Here is a 14,134-nt window from a genome sequence, read left to right as displayed (position 1 = left end):
AAACATTAAATTCCCCCATAAAAACGTTAAGGCATCATTAAACTAGGTTCAGATTAATACAATTCAGTCAACTCTAGATAGATATCTCCCATAATAAGCTGAAACAATACCTAGTGATCTAAGATGTAAAATATTTTACTACAGCCAATTTATAAACCTATAAAACATACAGGTATCATTCAACCTCTTTATTAATAGTGCATGCCTTGTATTAAATCAAAACCATTTTAAAGGCCCCTCCCCTTTGGCATTCCCTCCCTCAGCTGTTGCCCCTCATCATGCGTTATCTCACTGAAGCTCATCCAAAGTGAATGACAGCATCTTTTTTTACTAGAAGCAGCATAGGCAATTCCCAGTCCAGCACTACAGCTTAACTATCTTTGAGATTTATAGAGACACTTGCTATCTTCAACCTACAACATTCTACGGCCTAATGTTGATGTATTTGTTTCTCTACTGTAAGTAGATGTGGTTTCTCTCACTTTGGAAAACTGCAACTTATTATTTTTAGGTTTTTACAAGTTGCTTTACATGTGAATTATATTTGCAAGAAAACTGATACCAGGATAACAATGTTGTAGACAGTTTTGAATCTATTTGGAAGATCCTTCTTTTTTCACCCTATTTTTGCGCAATAAGAAAGTAAATATTTCATATTGGCTGAGTTACTGGAGGTTTTAATGAATTATTGGTTTTGGTTATCTATTGCCACATAACAAGCACCCACCCCCAAAAACAAAACAAAACAAAACAAAACAAAACAAAACAAGGATATATACTGGGCTCACAATTGCACAAGTTGGGATACCTCATCTCTGCTCTACTTGTCCAAGTTTAGAGGCTGAAATCACCTGAAGATTTGCTCGAGTGTTTGTGGTTGTGTAGTCACTAACCCCATGTGGTATCTCTGGCCTAGTGCCTTCAGGACAGCCAGATTCATCCATGCTGATTCCGAACAATGCAGAGTCCCAGGAAGAGATGCGAGCTCGAGCTCTTTTCCAACCTGGTCTCGTAAGTCCTTCCCATTACTTCCACCTCATTCCGCATGTTAAAAGACAGTCAGCAAGGATGACCCACAGTCAAGGGGAAGGGAATCAGCCTCAACGTTAAGTGTCAAAAAAGTGTGAGCATGTTTTATAACTGTCACGTTATAAAAGCAGAAATTAACCCAGTACTTTTAAATATCACTCTAAAAAATAATCAACAGGTCATTTCTAAAGTTGCCTCCCAGAAGCTATTTTTAAAATATAAATTCTTTTTTTCATGTAAATCAATGTTTTCAGCTTTAACAAGGTAGAATTGACAAAATCTTAATTTATTTAAAGTGTACAACATGATTTCATAAATGTATACAGTTTGAAACGATTACCACAATCAAGTTAACTAACACATCTACCACCTCACAAAGTTATCTTTTTTTTTTTTTTTTTTTGGTGAGAATGCTCGTTCTTATTCCTTTTTCCATAGACTCCCTATAAAAAGATGTGTCATCTCAGGTCATCTTGCTGAAAAATCAAGGTATAATAAAAATTTTTTTTAATATATACAAATATGAGTAGTATACTTACCAGAGAAATTTGGAACTCCAACTCTTCAGAGACATACACATGCATTAGGCGATAAAAGAATTTTCATACCATTTTGACAGTAGATTTCTTCCATATAACATGGATAAATGTTATTTTTACTGCAAAATCATCCCCAAGAATCTTTCTTTAACTGGGAAAAGAATTTTAAAGAATGAAGACCAAATCTCTAAGATTATTCAGGCCAATAATAAGAACAAAATAAAACCAAAAAAAGCTTAACATATAAATGCTTAAACTGATATATATGTACATATACATACACTTATATAGTCAATATTAATATTATAAAAGATTAATAAAATCCCTATAAGAAGTTTTGTTTTTTTTTAAATTTTATTTATTTATTTATTTATTATTTTTTGGGGGTACACCAAGTTCAATCATCTGTTTTTATACACATATCCCCGTATTCCCTCCCTCCCTCAACTCCCCCCCACCCTCCCCGTCCCAGTCCTCTAAGGCATCTTCCATCCTTGAGTTGATCAAAAAAGTGTATCACTGAATTTACTGGAATAACTACACAATAGAAGTTTATTTCTCATTTACAAAGCAATCTAATCTGAATATTCTTGGTTGATGAGAAGTATTCCTCACTTAAGCTTGATGTGTTAGTGCCAGGCAAAAGATGACTGGGCCTCATTACTGTTCTGCCCACAGGTAATCATGAAGCTCATCAGTAAAAGGAAATTATCTCATTTGTCAAAGCTTCAAAAAGTACACTTTGTTGTGTGCCTTGTAAAGCAGGAAAGATGTAATGTGGAAGAGTCCCAGGCCATGATCAATGGTTTCACCAGTTGGTCACACGTATCCATAAGAGGTAAGACTGGAAGAGCAGCGCCAGAAGGACTGGAGAAAAAGCATGTGAATAGATCTCTTGGAGAGGGCATGAAATTTACAGATCTTTGTATATCATTTTAATGCCCACCAGAGCACATCCACCTATGAGATGTCACTTTAAGCCCATTGGACAAGATGAACCACCCTACAGATAACCTGCCTTTTTTCTTGACCACCTTTGTTCTCATATGCAATGGATCCAGGATAACAGTGGCCTTGGTGGCAGGGATGGGAGCAATGCTTGAACCCACAAGACAGATTTTGCCTCAATATAGCTTCTAAGTTTCCAACCAGCCAGGATCAGAAATGGAGCCTCTACTCTTTATAAGGCACTAGTTCTCTGGGGGCTGAGTAAGTGGATAAACAGGTTAAGAGGTTAAACAGGCATCAGGTTAAACGTCGACATCCAGATTCTGCTGTCCCAGGATTCTATCATCTTCATTGATATCAAGGAGCACAGTTCAATGGCAACATCCCGACTGTCAACACTGACCTGTGGAGCACAGTCACTATGAAGCTCATCAAAGTTGTCTTTGCCTCCTCACTCCGGCATTCCTCATTTCTTTAGTAAAGGAAATTCCTCTGAATCGTCCCAGAGCACACAGTCGGATGTGGGTTCTTGGGGCCAACCTACCACAGCAATTCTAACTCTCCCATCTTTATGAACATTCTGAACTATTTTCTATATTTCCACTCCTTTTACTCTAGTGTATCATCGAGGTTAGATTTCTAAGGAACAGAAAAGCTAAATGTTGGATCCTGACTCATGATGAGCAAGACACGTTGATGAATTCTCTCTTGTGCAGACTAATAGTCTGTGCTGCCCTCCCTGACTCCAGTCTACCACTCTCTACTCGAGATCTTCCACCTGGTCCCCAGGTTACTGTTGATACATGTTAACTGAGTGTGCACGCAGAATTGTGTGTATTCTTTAACTTTTCGGAAATGTAACCTTACTTATCAGCGATTTGGCTGAAGTTAAGTCTAGGGCTGCAACTTGAAATGCAGCGGGTGGCAAGCTCACCAGGGACAGCAGAAGAGGGGCTGCAGTCCAGGAGGTGGACAGTTGACTTCCAAAGGAAACTGTATCCAATACAATCTGAGAAGGCCCCAAAATGTTTGTATCTAACACAGGATTTCTTTCAGGACAATAAGGCTTTCAAGGTTTCATATTTACCAACCAGTTTTTACATACTTTTTTCTTTCCCTACGGTGTATGGATTTCTAAATGAAATTAAATTTAAAAAAAAATCCTAATCTTTTAATCTAAAAAGGATCTTAGCTGTATAAATTAATTTCTCTATGATAATTGCCCTTGTTAACATAATGTACAATAAGGAAAGGCAGACTTTTCATCATCAGACCAACTATAAACTATGTACCTGTGGGTAAGGAATTTAACTTCTTAAGGCCTTAGTTGTAAGTAAAATTTGTGTAATATCAAGTAACTCACTGGCTTATTACAAAGGCACTTTCAAATGCATTGCAATTAAACAGATCACAAATTTCAAAAAATGATAAATTAAGACCTATAATATATAATATATATGAATATAACTATATATTTCATTAAAAAGGCATATATATACATGTATATATGTATATATATAATATATATAAAATAAAGGTAAACTGAGCCCTGTAGAGTGGCAGCATAATAAAATTACATAAGCAGAGCTTATTTAGCAAGGTAAACTGTATAGTAATCACCAATAGGTTATACTCATATTATTCTGTGCAGTAAAGAAAAGGTTAAGTGTGAAGCAAAGTGTACAAGATACAAACAATCGAAAAGGCAAACTGTATATTTGAAAACACAGTTGTGGTTCACGGTCAATTATTTCTTATCTTTAAGAGAATTTTTTTAATTGCATACAAAGGGTAAATTTAATTATCATACAAACGCTTGAGCCTCTCTGATATAATAAATCCCCTAGGATCACATGTCTACTAAACAGATTTCCTTCTCTTTCCAAATACATTATTGATCAATTTGGCCATGGATTTAGATCCACTGGGTCTTCTCTTTTCTTTGAGTTTGAAGTTTGTCAGGATGTCCTTGATAATTCTGAGAAACATCACTTCCACCTCCAGAGACTGCTCTGCTGCAGACAGTTCGCAGAATTGGCAGCGGTTATCCAAAGCCAGTTTTTGCCCTTCTTCCCAGCCAACCTCGCGCACATGGCAGAGATCTTGCTTGTTACCCACCAAAAGCACTGCTGATTCCACAGCTCTGAAACACAGATAGACAGTTCTTTGGCAAGACTGTTTTAACAACTCTTTTTTTTTTATTAAGTAGGTTTACAAGACTGTTTTAACAACTCTTTTTTTTTTTATTAAGTAGGTTTACCGACCAAAAAGAGAAAAGAATACTATACGGTATGTGTATGTGTTATTTGTGGTCGTGTGTGCACCTTCATTTACATACAAATATTATTTTAGATAAAATGTAGTAAATGACACAAAAGCAACAAGGCTCTTAAAGCATAAGATTTGAAGTGGTACAAACCTACTCCTGAATTACGGCTCTGTTTACTAACAAGACATGACTGTAACATTTCCCACTTTCAAGTCCCTTATATGTAAAAAAAAAAAAAAAAAAAAAGGTAAAATAGTCCTTGTCACATAGAATGGTCATAGAGGTTAAATGAAGATTATATAAAAAAAAAACCTAACCCAGTGCCAGGAAGTAAAAGATGCTTACTAAATATTACTTTTCATTTCCTCATTAATTGAAAAAGGAGGACTAACTAATGCCTTTTTACTAATTGAACAATTTAGATATAATTTTCCTAAGAAAAAATATTGTTCAATATTTGTTGCTGTTTGTTCTTTGTTAATATTCATTATAACATACTTTAAAGAAAATTTTGCAGTCTCTACAATCTTGTGATCTTGTACAATTTTTCTGTTTATTTAAGAAATGTATTTCTTTGGTAAGGTAACATCTTTAGCAAATATCAATATAATATTCTTGGTTACGGTGTAACATTCCTAAATCAGAGTTTCAGCTGAAGAATACAGTAAGACTATCAGTCCTTAAATGGCACGGAACTCTGCCAACATATCTACTATAGGGAAGAAATGGGAAGATGAAAACAGTCTTCAACTCTAAAGGGATATTGTATAGAAACCACCAAAAGTATGTTTCATTCACATGACAGTGTGAGCTGAAAGGGAAAAACACTGTATGTGTTGGAACTTCAAGGGCACTAATGATATCTTTTTCCATATAGTTCAGAAAATTATTGTGAAGAATTTATGGGGAAGGGTAAGTGAAATATTTTGGAGGGTGAGTCACAAATATCAGATGTAATTTTATAAAATGATGACATATTTTGCTTTCTATCTACAGATAAGAGAGCTGGAAGTAGACTCTAGTTTACCTAGAGATTGAGAACTGGAAATACTCAAAAATTATTTGGTCAATTCATTAAGAAGATTTCCTGAAAAAAGTCAAATATAGGGATTTTTAAAATATACTTATATTTTTGACTATTCTTGGGTGATTCTTTTGACTTGGAAGAATAAAAGAATTAAAATTACTTTCCCTTACCTAAGTTATGGTGCTTAAATATAAGGCATTTAACACTTGAAATAATGGAGTTGCCTCAAAATGAGTAATACTACAGGAAATCAGAGCTATCAGGTACCTTAGTAAAATCACATTCTTTTCTCCTACCATGTTTCCATCAGTCTTATAATCAAAAACAGGAGGCCTGGAGATTAAAGGGTTTACCCAAGGTCAATCAGATATAGACAAGAATTTACATCAAACGACTCCAGGGAAATACCTCTTATCAATTATTATCTGATGATTTCTTGATAGTAGGCATTTAAAATAGGTATAAAAAGCATAGATACCAATTGTCAGTGATAATTTTGTGTTTTTTGTTTTTTTTTTTGCTTCCCTGATTAGAATGTTATTTTAAAGTTTAAGGGCAAATCTGGTTAAGAGCACAAAGAAACCCTTATACCAGCATGTTGAACAAAAATAAATATTTTAAACGGAAAGGCTAAAACAATTTAAAAACAAGGAAAACTAAAATGGGAAATTCATAGGTTTAAACATATCTACTAATGTAAAAAGAGTTTAAGGCATACTTATGTTTTCCCTCATAGTCACTTGTGTCAAGACATTAACAATAGGGAATTGCTGATCAGCTCTTTGTTTTAGGAGGTGAAATGGAGAAAAATGTATTCTCATACTTAGAATTTGTAATGGTTTGATTATTCACTCTATTTTGCTTTGATAGATTGAACAACCCAATGACTAGGAATTGGATGCCAAATGTAATAAATCTGGGTTTATTTAGTATCCTTAACATTTTTTTGTGGGAATGAAAAAGAAAGGTGGAAAGGGAACTATCTTGTGTACAGAGAACCATTATTTTGCAAGTGAGTGTCATGTTAACAATAGAAGCTGTCTTGTAAAATAGCCATTTACTCAGGGCAAGTAACTGTTTATGTCAGCCAGGATATAAAGTATTCTCATCTTATTCCTTTTACTACATGTGTAACTCCTGTGGAATGGAAGGTGGATTGTTCAGGGCTGTTAAATTTTGTAATTGGAAGCCTGTATTAAACTCTTCCTAATGATGCTTACAGCTCTATGATGATTTACTAAAAAGAAAGGAGAGAGGAAAGAAAAATGCCTCACCTTTTACAATGACTGGTCTGTGGCTCCCGAATTCTGTAGATTAGTGCTTTTGCAAAAGCAAATGAAGACCTGTCACTGATGTCATACACAATAACAAACCCATCTGCCCAATGCAGCTCACTTGTGAGGGAAAATTTTGCTTTCTGTGCCTGAAAATAAACCAAGCACATTGAAAGTGGTGGGATCTGATCCCTGTATTTTACACCTTAGACAGTTAATTAATGGAGACTCATTTCTCCTGGAAGAGAATTCAGTAAGCCAAATACTGATATTTTCTAAAATGTGGTCTCTTTGTTTCTTTTCTATCATCCTATTTCTTTAATCAAATGTGATAAATTTTTTTAAAATAAAGAACTATAATTAAGTTATATCTATCTCATCTGACAATTTTTCTCTAAAAAAAAAAATCTCTTTTTCTGAAAATTTGATAAACTCTTACTAATTGCCATTCAAATCAATATCCACATATATGTTTTGAAAAGAAATGCTATTTTCTACCTTTATTAGTAAATAGAATATGTATTGATTTTTGGTACTAGATTTAAATCAGAAAAAAAAAAGCAATATTGATAAGGTTTAGCTAAAAAGATTTGAAGGGTATTCTCCACACCCAACAGAATCTGTCCTATGAAGTTGTTCTGAAATCTTGAACAGCTGGCCGTTCCTTCTCTTATTTATATAATTCCATTTTAACTTCTTTTGTGTTTGAACAAAGGGGTTTGTACTCAAAATCTTTCTCACTTAGGCTTTCTTGACAGTGGTTAGTTACAAATGCAACTTACTAAAAACATAAATTGAATTGATAAGCGATTAGCTTCTGAGAGCTATACTGTGACCTGATATTACGAATGCACCATAATATTGTTACCCTAAAGATATTTGCAGTATGATAATTTTGTCATAACGTTACAGAGAGGCTAGATAATGGAATTTATAACACTAAAATATTTTCTTAAATTTTTAATAATTAAAATTGAAAGTAACTTCAATTTTAAGACTAGCAACTGCACACTTATCTTTATCCAATCTTTTTAAAGTCATGATTGAAACCATAGAAGTACTTGTTTTACTTACCTGAGAACAAGGGTCATATATTTCCAGATTCAATTGCTTCCCTTCCAAATACAAATGCTTGTTATAAATAGATTCTGCAAAATATGCATAGACTCATTGTCAGTATGGAAATACTCCAGAATTTTAAAAATGGACTTATATTTGGATCACAGTCCTGCAAAATCAACCAGCCATATTTTAGTTGAGTAGTACAGTAGCTTTCCTTTATTGCTAGTGGTCAAAAAACATATATTTGCTAATACTGTATATATTTCTTATAAATGAACTTTACCACTACATCTATTCACCTACATGCTTTTCTGCCTATGTACTTATCTTCCATTCTATTACTATGGATAAATTATCTATGGTTCTATCTAAGGCCAATCCATTCACTATGAACTAGTTATCATTTCCTCTGACCAACTGAAAGACATGGCTCCACTAATTCTACCTCTCTCTTCTGCATCATAAAATTTTCCTCTTTACTATATCATTACTAGCAGCTGAATTTCTCCTAACTTAACCACCCTTTGGATCCCAACTCTTGCTCTATTTCTCTTCTGGCATTTTGGTAAATATCTACAAGCCCTGTGTCCGGTTTCTTTCCTCCCATGATCTTCAACTTATTCCAATCAGGCTTTAACTCCAATTACTCAACTAAAACTGTTCTTATCAAGGTTATGGTTTTAGACTCAGTGGAGGGTTCTGTGTTTCGATCTTACTTGCCCCATCAGAGGTATTAAGGTAGTTGATCACACCTGCCTCCTCAAAATGTTTCTTTCATGTGGCTTTCAAGGCAACACATTCTCCTGGGTTTTTTCTTTATTCCATATTGCTTTATATTAATCTTTTTTATTTGTCCCACCATCGCTTCTCTCACTCCAAACATGCATCCAATTTACAGATCTCATCTACCTACACTCACTCCCTTCCCCATCTCACCCAGTCAGAGTCTTTCTGTAACAATTTTGCTGCTAAACCCACATGTGCAGTCCACATCTCTTCCCTGGACTCTAGACACCTACCACCATTGGACACCTCCATTTAGATACCCGATAGACATCTCAACCTTAACTTGCTTAAAATGGAACCTCCAATCTCGCTGCGAAGACTGCATCTTCCACAAGTTTCCATTTCATTAGATGATATATTCATAAGTCCAGTTTCATAGGTTAAAAGCCTTAAGGTCATCCTTGATTCTTTGTTTCTCTTACATCCTATATTTTTTCTATTAAAAATTCCTTTTTACTCTATCTTCAAAGAATATGTTGAATTTGTCCACCTCTCCTATGCTTGAATTTGTCCATCACCTCCTATGCTAACACTCTGGTCCACGCCATCATTATTTTTGCCTGTATTATTACAAAACCTCCTAACTCATCTCTCTGCTTTATCCCTCCCCTAACTCCTTCTTGCACTTAGTCTATTCTCAATCCAGGAGCAAAAGTCAATTTGTAGTCAGATCACATCACTTGCCTGATCAAATCTCTCCAATGGCTCCCCATCTCATTTGGATAAACCAAAACCTTTAAAATGCCTGAAAATTTCCCCAGTTATCCAGTCTCCCACTACTCCAGTGATCTCAGTAAACCTCTCTGGCTACTGTCTCTCACATTCTCTCCACTGAAGCTACACAATCCTCCACACCATTCCTCACATTTTTCAGAAAGTTCCTTCCTCTGAACTTCGGTAACTATTTCTTCTACTTGGAATGTAATTGTCCAGATATCTTCATGACTCAGTTTTTACCACCTTCAGGTTTATTCAAATGTCTCCATCTCAGCAAGTTCTACCCTTACTACCCTATTTTAAATTACCACACACCACTCCCCTATGCTTTGTTTTCATTCATAACATTTATTATCATAAAACATCATAGATAGATAGAGATATATACATTTTTAATTAGCTGACTCTTCCCTCCAAAATGTAAATCTTATGAAGGCTTGGATGTTTGTTCATTCTATAGCCTCTCTACCTAGAAGAGTACCTGCCACATGACAGGTGTTCAATAAATATTTTTTGAATGAATGAAGGACTTCATTTCTGTAACTGTCCCTCTAGCATCTCCAAAATTGCATACTGACACAAAATCATGACCCATTCTGGCAAATATTCTGTAAACCATGGTACAAAGGTGTAGTAGATACTTGGGAAAGCCGACTTCAGGAGATTAGGGATGACTTTTAAAATCCCTCTAGGTTACATTTAATGAAATTTGTTAGTGTTTCATTAAATCTTAAAATATTTTCAGACAATTTATTCTAAACTTTTATAAGCTTACTACTGTGAACCATATGATTTCCTCTAAGACATTTTAAAATACTCACTCTCAAAACTTAAAAACTGCCAGCTGGGGGTCACCAGTTCTTAACTTTTTAGAATTTTATTCTTTCCCTTTCTAGACCTCATTTACAAATGGGGTCATTTTTTGCTAATTAATCCTCATGCAGTGGTCACTTTTGCTCATTTGGTTGTATTTAAAAACATCTCTGGGCCTTATATTTTCAATAGAGATGTAACAGCCAGAAATGTGTACATTTCATTTCCTTATATAACTATCGATATATCTTATAAAAGATTAAGGTGATGTTTTTATTTTGTTGCTGCTGCTGTTTTTGTGAGTCTGTGCTGTTTTACTTATATTTTATTTTATAGTTTTGGAACATTTTCTCATGCCGGACTGCTAGTTTGTGTGTTATGTTGACCTTTTTGACTGACGTTGTTGACCTGAGAAATGAAACAATAAGAACTTCTCATTCTAGATTTTTCTTCTTTCTATAATCAGTTTTCAAGTGCTTGCCCTAAAACATTCACAATGTCATATGGACTGAGATACTGTGTTGGCTTACATGTAGGAGACAATGCAATATTTTAAAGTTATTTTGTAAAATAATAATGCTACCTCATAAATGACTGCTAAAGATTTTTTTGTTGTTTATTTCTCATGAAAAACACTTGCAATCATAGCTTCTTCTTACTCTAAATAAGAATTATTGAACAAAAAAAAATAATTTCTCTTTCTCCCAATTCTCATATTTCCTAAAATCTTCGTTTTTGTTAAAAAAAAAAAGCACAAAACCTTTCCCCACCATGCCTTCAATCAGGTAAGATATTAGTAGCATTATATAGATTAATTGCTGAGCCAAGAATATATTCAAAACTCTGGCAAAATTCCCCACTTTTTATTAATTCCCCACTGTGGCATTTCCCATATGTCATGCTAATTCTGATCAAAAGAACAGAAATTTATAGTAGAGTTATTGAAATGATCCTAAGATTATATCAAGGTGCCCTGGCATCTGTTTTTGAATTTCTCTGAAACTTACATAAGCAACCTAGATAATTATGATATGATCTTTAATCATAGCATAATTTTCCATTATTTTCACATGGTTTTGTAATAAAAAAAAGCATTTATTTTGTAGTCTTGTGCTTTTATAATTAATTTGTTTTTATCTTTCAACAGATGTTGCTTTAGTTTCAAAATTGTTTCATAGCTTACAAAAAAATCCACACTCACATTCTCTACAACACTTGGCGCAGGGGGGCAGGTCCCAGTTTTAATGTTTTTCTAGTTCTAGACTAAAACCAACTGGATTTCTAGTCTATTTCAATTAACATTGAATTGGATACATTTTTATCATAAAAGAACACTTAATTCAAATACTTATTGGGCTTTTCTAACCAGAATCCATGAATAAATAAATTGCTTAAAAGTGCAAAAGTGGAAGTTTCTATTAAAATGTTTCTCTGATATTAATTATGATGCTGAAGTTTTAAGGTGAAAAAGTCTAAAGTAGTGACTTACCAAAATTAGAAGCATATTCTCCAATAAATCGCTTGGTAAGAAACCTTACTGTAAGGGCTGCAAAACAAAACAAGCTGTATTTGGGGTCTAATCAGTTTTAGGATATGAATGATTTAGTAATGTACATAAGTTTTTACCTCTCAGCTCAAAAATTACTAAATATTAATGAAGACCTTAAAGCTTTACTAAATTCTGGTCTAAGAATTTTCACTGTACAACCATAAAAATTAGGAGACTAGAAAGAAAGTGATCTTAGTGTGCTGCCCACTCAAATCACTGTGAAAGTAATTCACAAATGCAAAGACACATAAGACAACTCACCTTTGTAACAGAGACAGAATTCTCATTAAACTTGAGACCCAAGAACTATAACGTCTCCTTATTTTCTTTATAAAATTAATTGTGGCTCCAAGGTGCTGCATGCTAAGAGTGGCCAGGACAATATCAAGCATTTCCAATTGTTTAAGGAAATAGGGACTTCAAAATCTAGGAAACAGAGGAAGGACTTCTAGTGTTGGTTTATCTTATTGCAACTCCTGGGGCTGGCCAGTTGTTAGGGTTCCCTAGGCTCAGGTTGCTCTATTGGCGGCATTCTCACTACCATCATAATGTGACCAAAAACAAAACAAAAGTAAACAAAAACATATCTTCCAAGGTCTGGGCACCTCTTGCTCAGTTCTGGACATTTAAAAAGCCATGTCCCCCCAAAGTTTTTTTTTTTCACTTTGATAATGTGGCATTTAAAAAATAATCCATAGGTCTCCAGGCATCTCTCTCCATCTCTAGTCTCAGGGCAGAAGAATCTTTTCAAGGCCATTGTCTGGCCACTGCTAGGTGTGGGGGCAGGTGTGTGGGAGTGAGAAGTAGGTGGGATAGTGATAGGAGGGACTTCCTGTCATTCCAATGTATTTCAAACAACAGTAGAACAAAATACAAATTATAACTTCAGTTACATTCCTCAACCTATATATAAATTTTATATGCAGTTATTTGTATTCTTTGTTTATAAAATGAAAACTCCTACTGAAAAGCAATATATAGTTATATAAGTCTATATACATATGTTATTATATATATATCATATCAATATATTTCTCACCCTTTATGTACTCTACACCATGCCACAGAGAACACCACCACTTACCAGATTTGCCTGTTCCTTCACCACCCAAGACAGCAAGTTTCACATCATTCATCTTGCTTTCTGTTCCTTCTTTGTCTGTCCTATCTTCTGGAGCTATACTGACTTGAGCCAAGCATGTGTTTTCCAAAATCCTTTTTTATTATTGCTGCTCTCATTTCCCTAAGGCCAACTCCACCCCATATTCCGGCCATCCAATAATAACTTTAAAAATATCTTCCTAGAGTAGTTTTGAAAATGCCCCATAAAAAAAAAAAGCATGGACTTACTATTTAGACACAAAATTTTATTAAGCCAGTAGTTTAAAGGTTAACAGAAGCTTAGCTCCTCACCTCCTACTTTCATGTACCTGGAATCTACTTTCTCCTAGAACCTAGAAAAATGATCTTCTTCATTAAGAAAGCTTTGGATGGGAAAATATTCCTATAAATTTCCTTGATTGGATCAGTTTTGCTTTTTCTATTAAAACCTAGCCTACATCTTCTTGGGTTTCTCCTGTGAAGGACAAGATGGAATAATTTAACTCAGTCATGGAAAGAATGAGAGAAGGAAGAGGATGGCTCCCTTGGATGGATTATTTTATGGTTGACAGTAATGCACGTGAATATCCAGCCCATGTTTTTGAGTCATATGAGGCTCTTAAGGCGAAATACTTTGGCAACCTCAGAGTTTCACCTTTCCAATGTCTTCCTTAAAAAGTAACATTTCTCTCTCTTTTTAAAAAAGTATTATATCAATAAACAGCTGTAAGATTTATGGAAAAAAACAATAAAGCAATCAGCTTCATGTTGTTTAAATAGCACTAAACAGGAACATGTCATGTTTCCTTTTGTAGCACCTTGTAATTGGGGAAAAAAAATTAAAAAGAAGAGAAAATTTGGAAGGGGTATTCAGACATAATTCACTACTGCTATGAAATAAAAAGGTAAATTTGACATGCACAACTGTCACTCTTTTATACTTCTTTTCATCAATTGTCCCTGCTACTCCAAATTCCCAAATTATTTTCTTTCCTTTCTTTCTCCCCATTTGTACATGTA

The 14,134-nt window shown here is 34.4% G+C and overlaps 1 protein-coding gene across 1 annotated transcript; it reads right to left on the bottom strand.

The window, feature by feature from the left end:
* Nucleotides 1-2,055: 2,055 nt before the first annotated feature.
* Nucleotides 2,056-13,182, bottom strand: RERGL (RERG like). The gene is made up of 5 exons (XM_057702625.1): nt 13,098-13,182; nt 11,954-12,010; nt 8,161-8,234; nt 7,087-7,235; nt 2,056-4,659 (listed from the first exon to the last, which is right to left on the bottom strand). Exons 1-5 carry the CDS (start codon nt 13,147-13,149, stop codon nt 4,377-4,379), a joined length of 615 nt encoding a protein of 204 aa, XP_057558608.1. The 5' UTR covers nt 13,150-13,182; the 3' UTR covers nt 2,056-4,376.
* Between the last annotated feature and the right edge of the window lie 952 nt (nt 13,183-14,134).

The sequence above is a fragment of the Hippopotamus amphibius genome, chromosome 12, assembly GCF_030028045.1.
Source record: "Hippopotamus amphibius kiboko isolate mHipAmp2 chromosome 12, mHipAmp2.hap2, whole genome shotgun sequence".
Classification (NCBI taxonomy): Eukaryota; Metazoa; Chordata; class Mammalia; order Artiodactyla; family Hippopotamidae; genus Hippopotamus; species Hippopotamus amphibius.
Note: the sequence above shows the minus strand (reverse complement) of the source record. Positions and strands in the feature narration are given on the sequence as shown.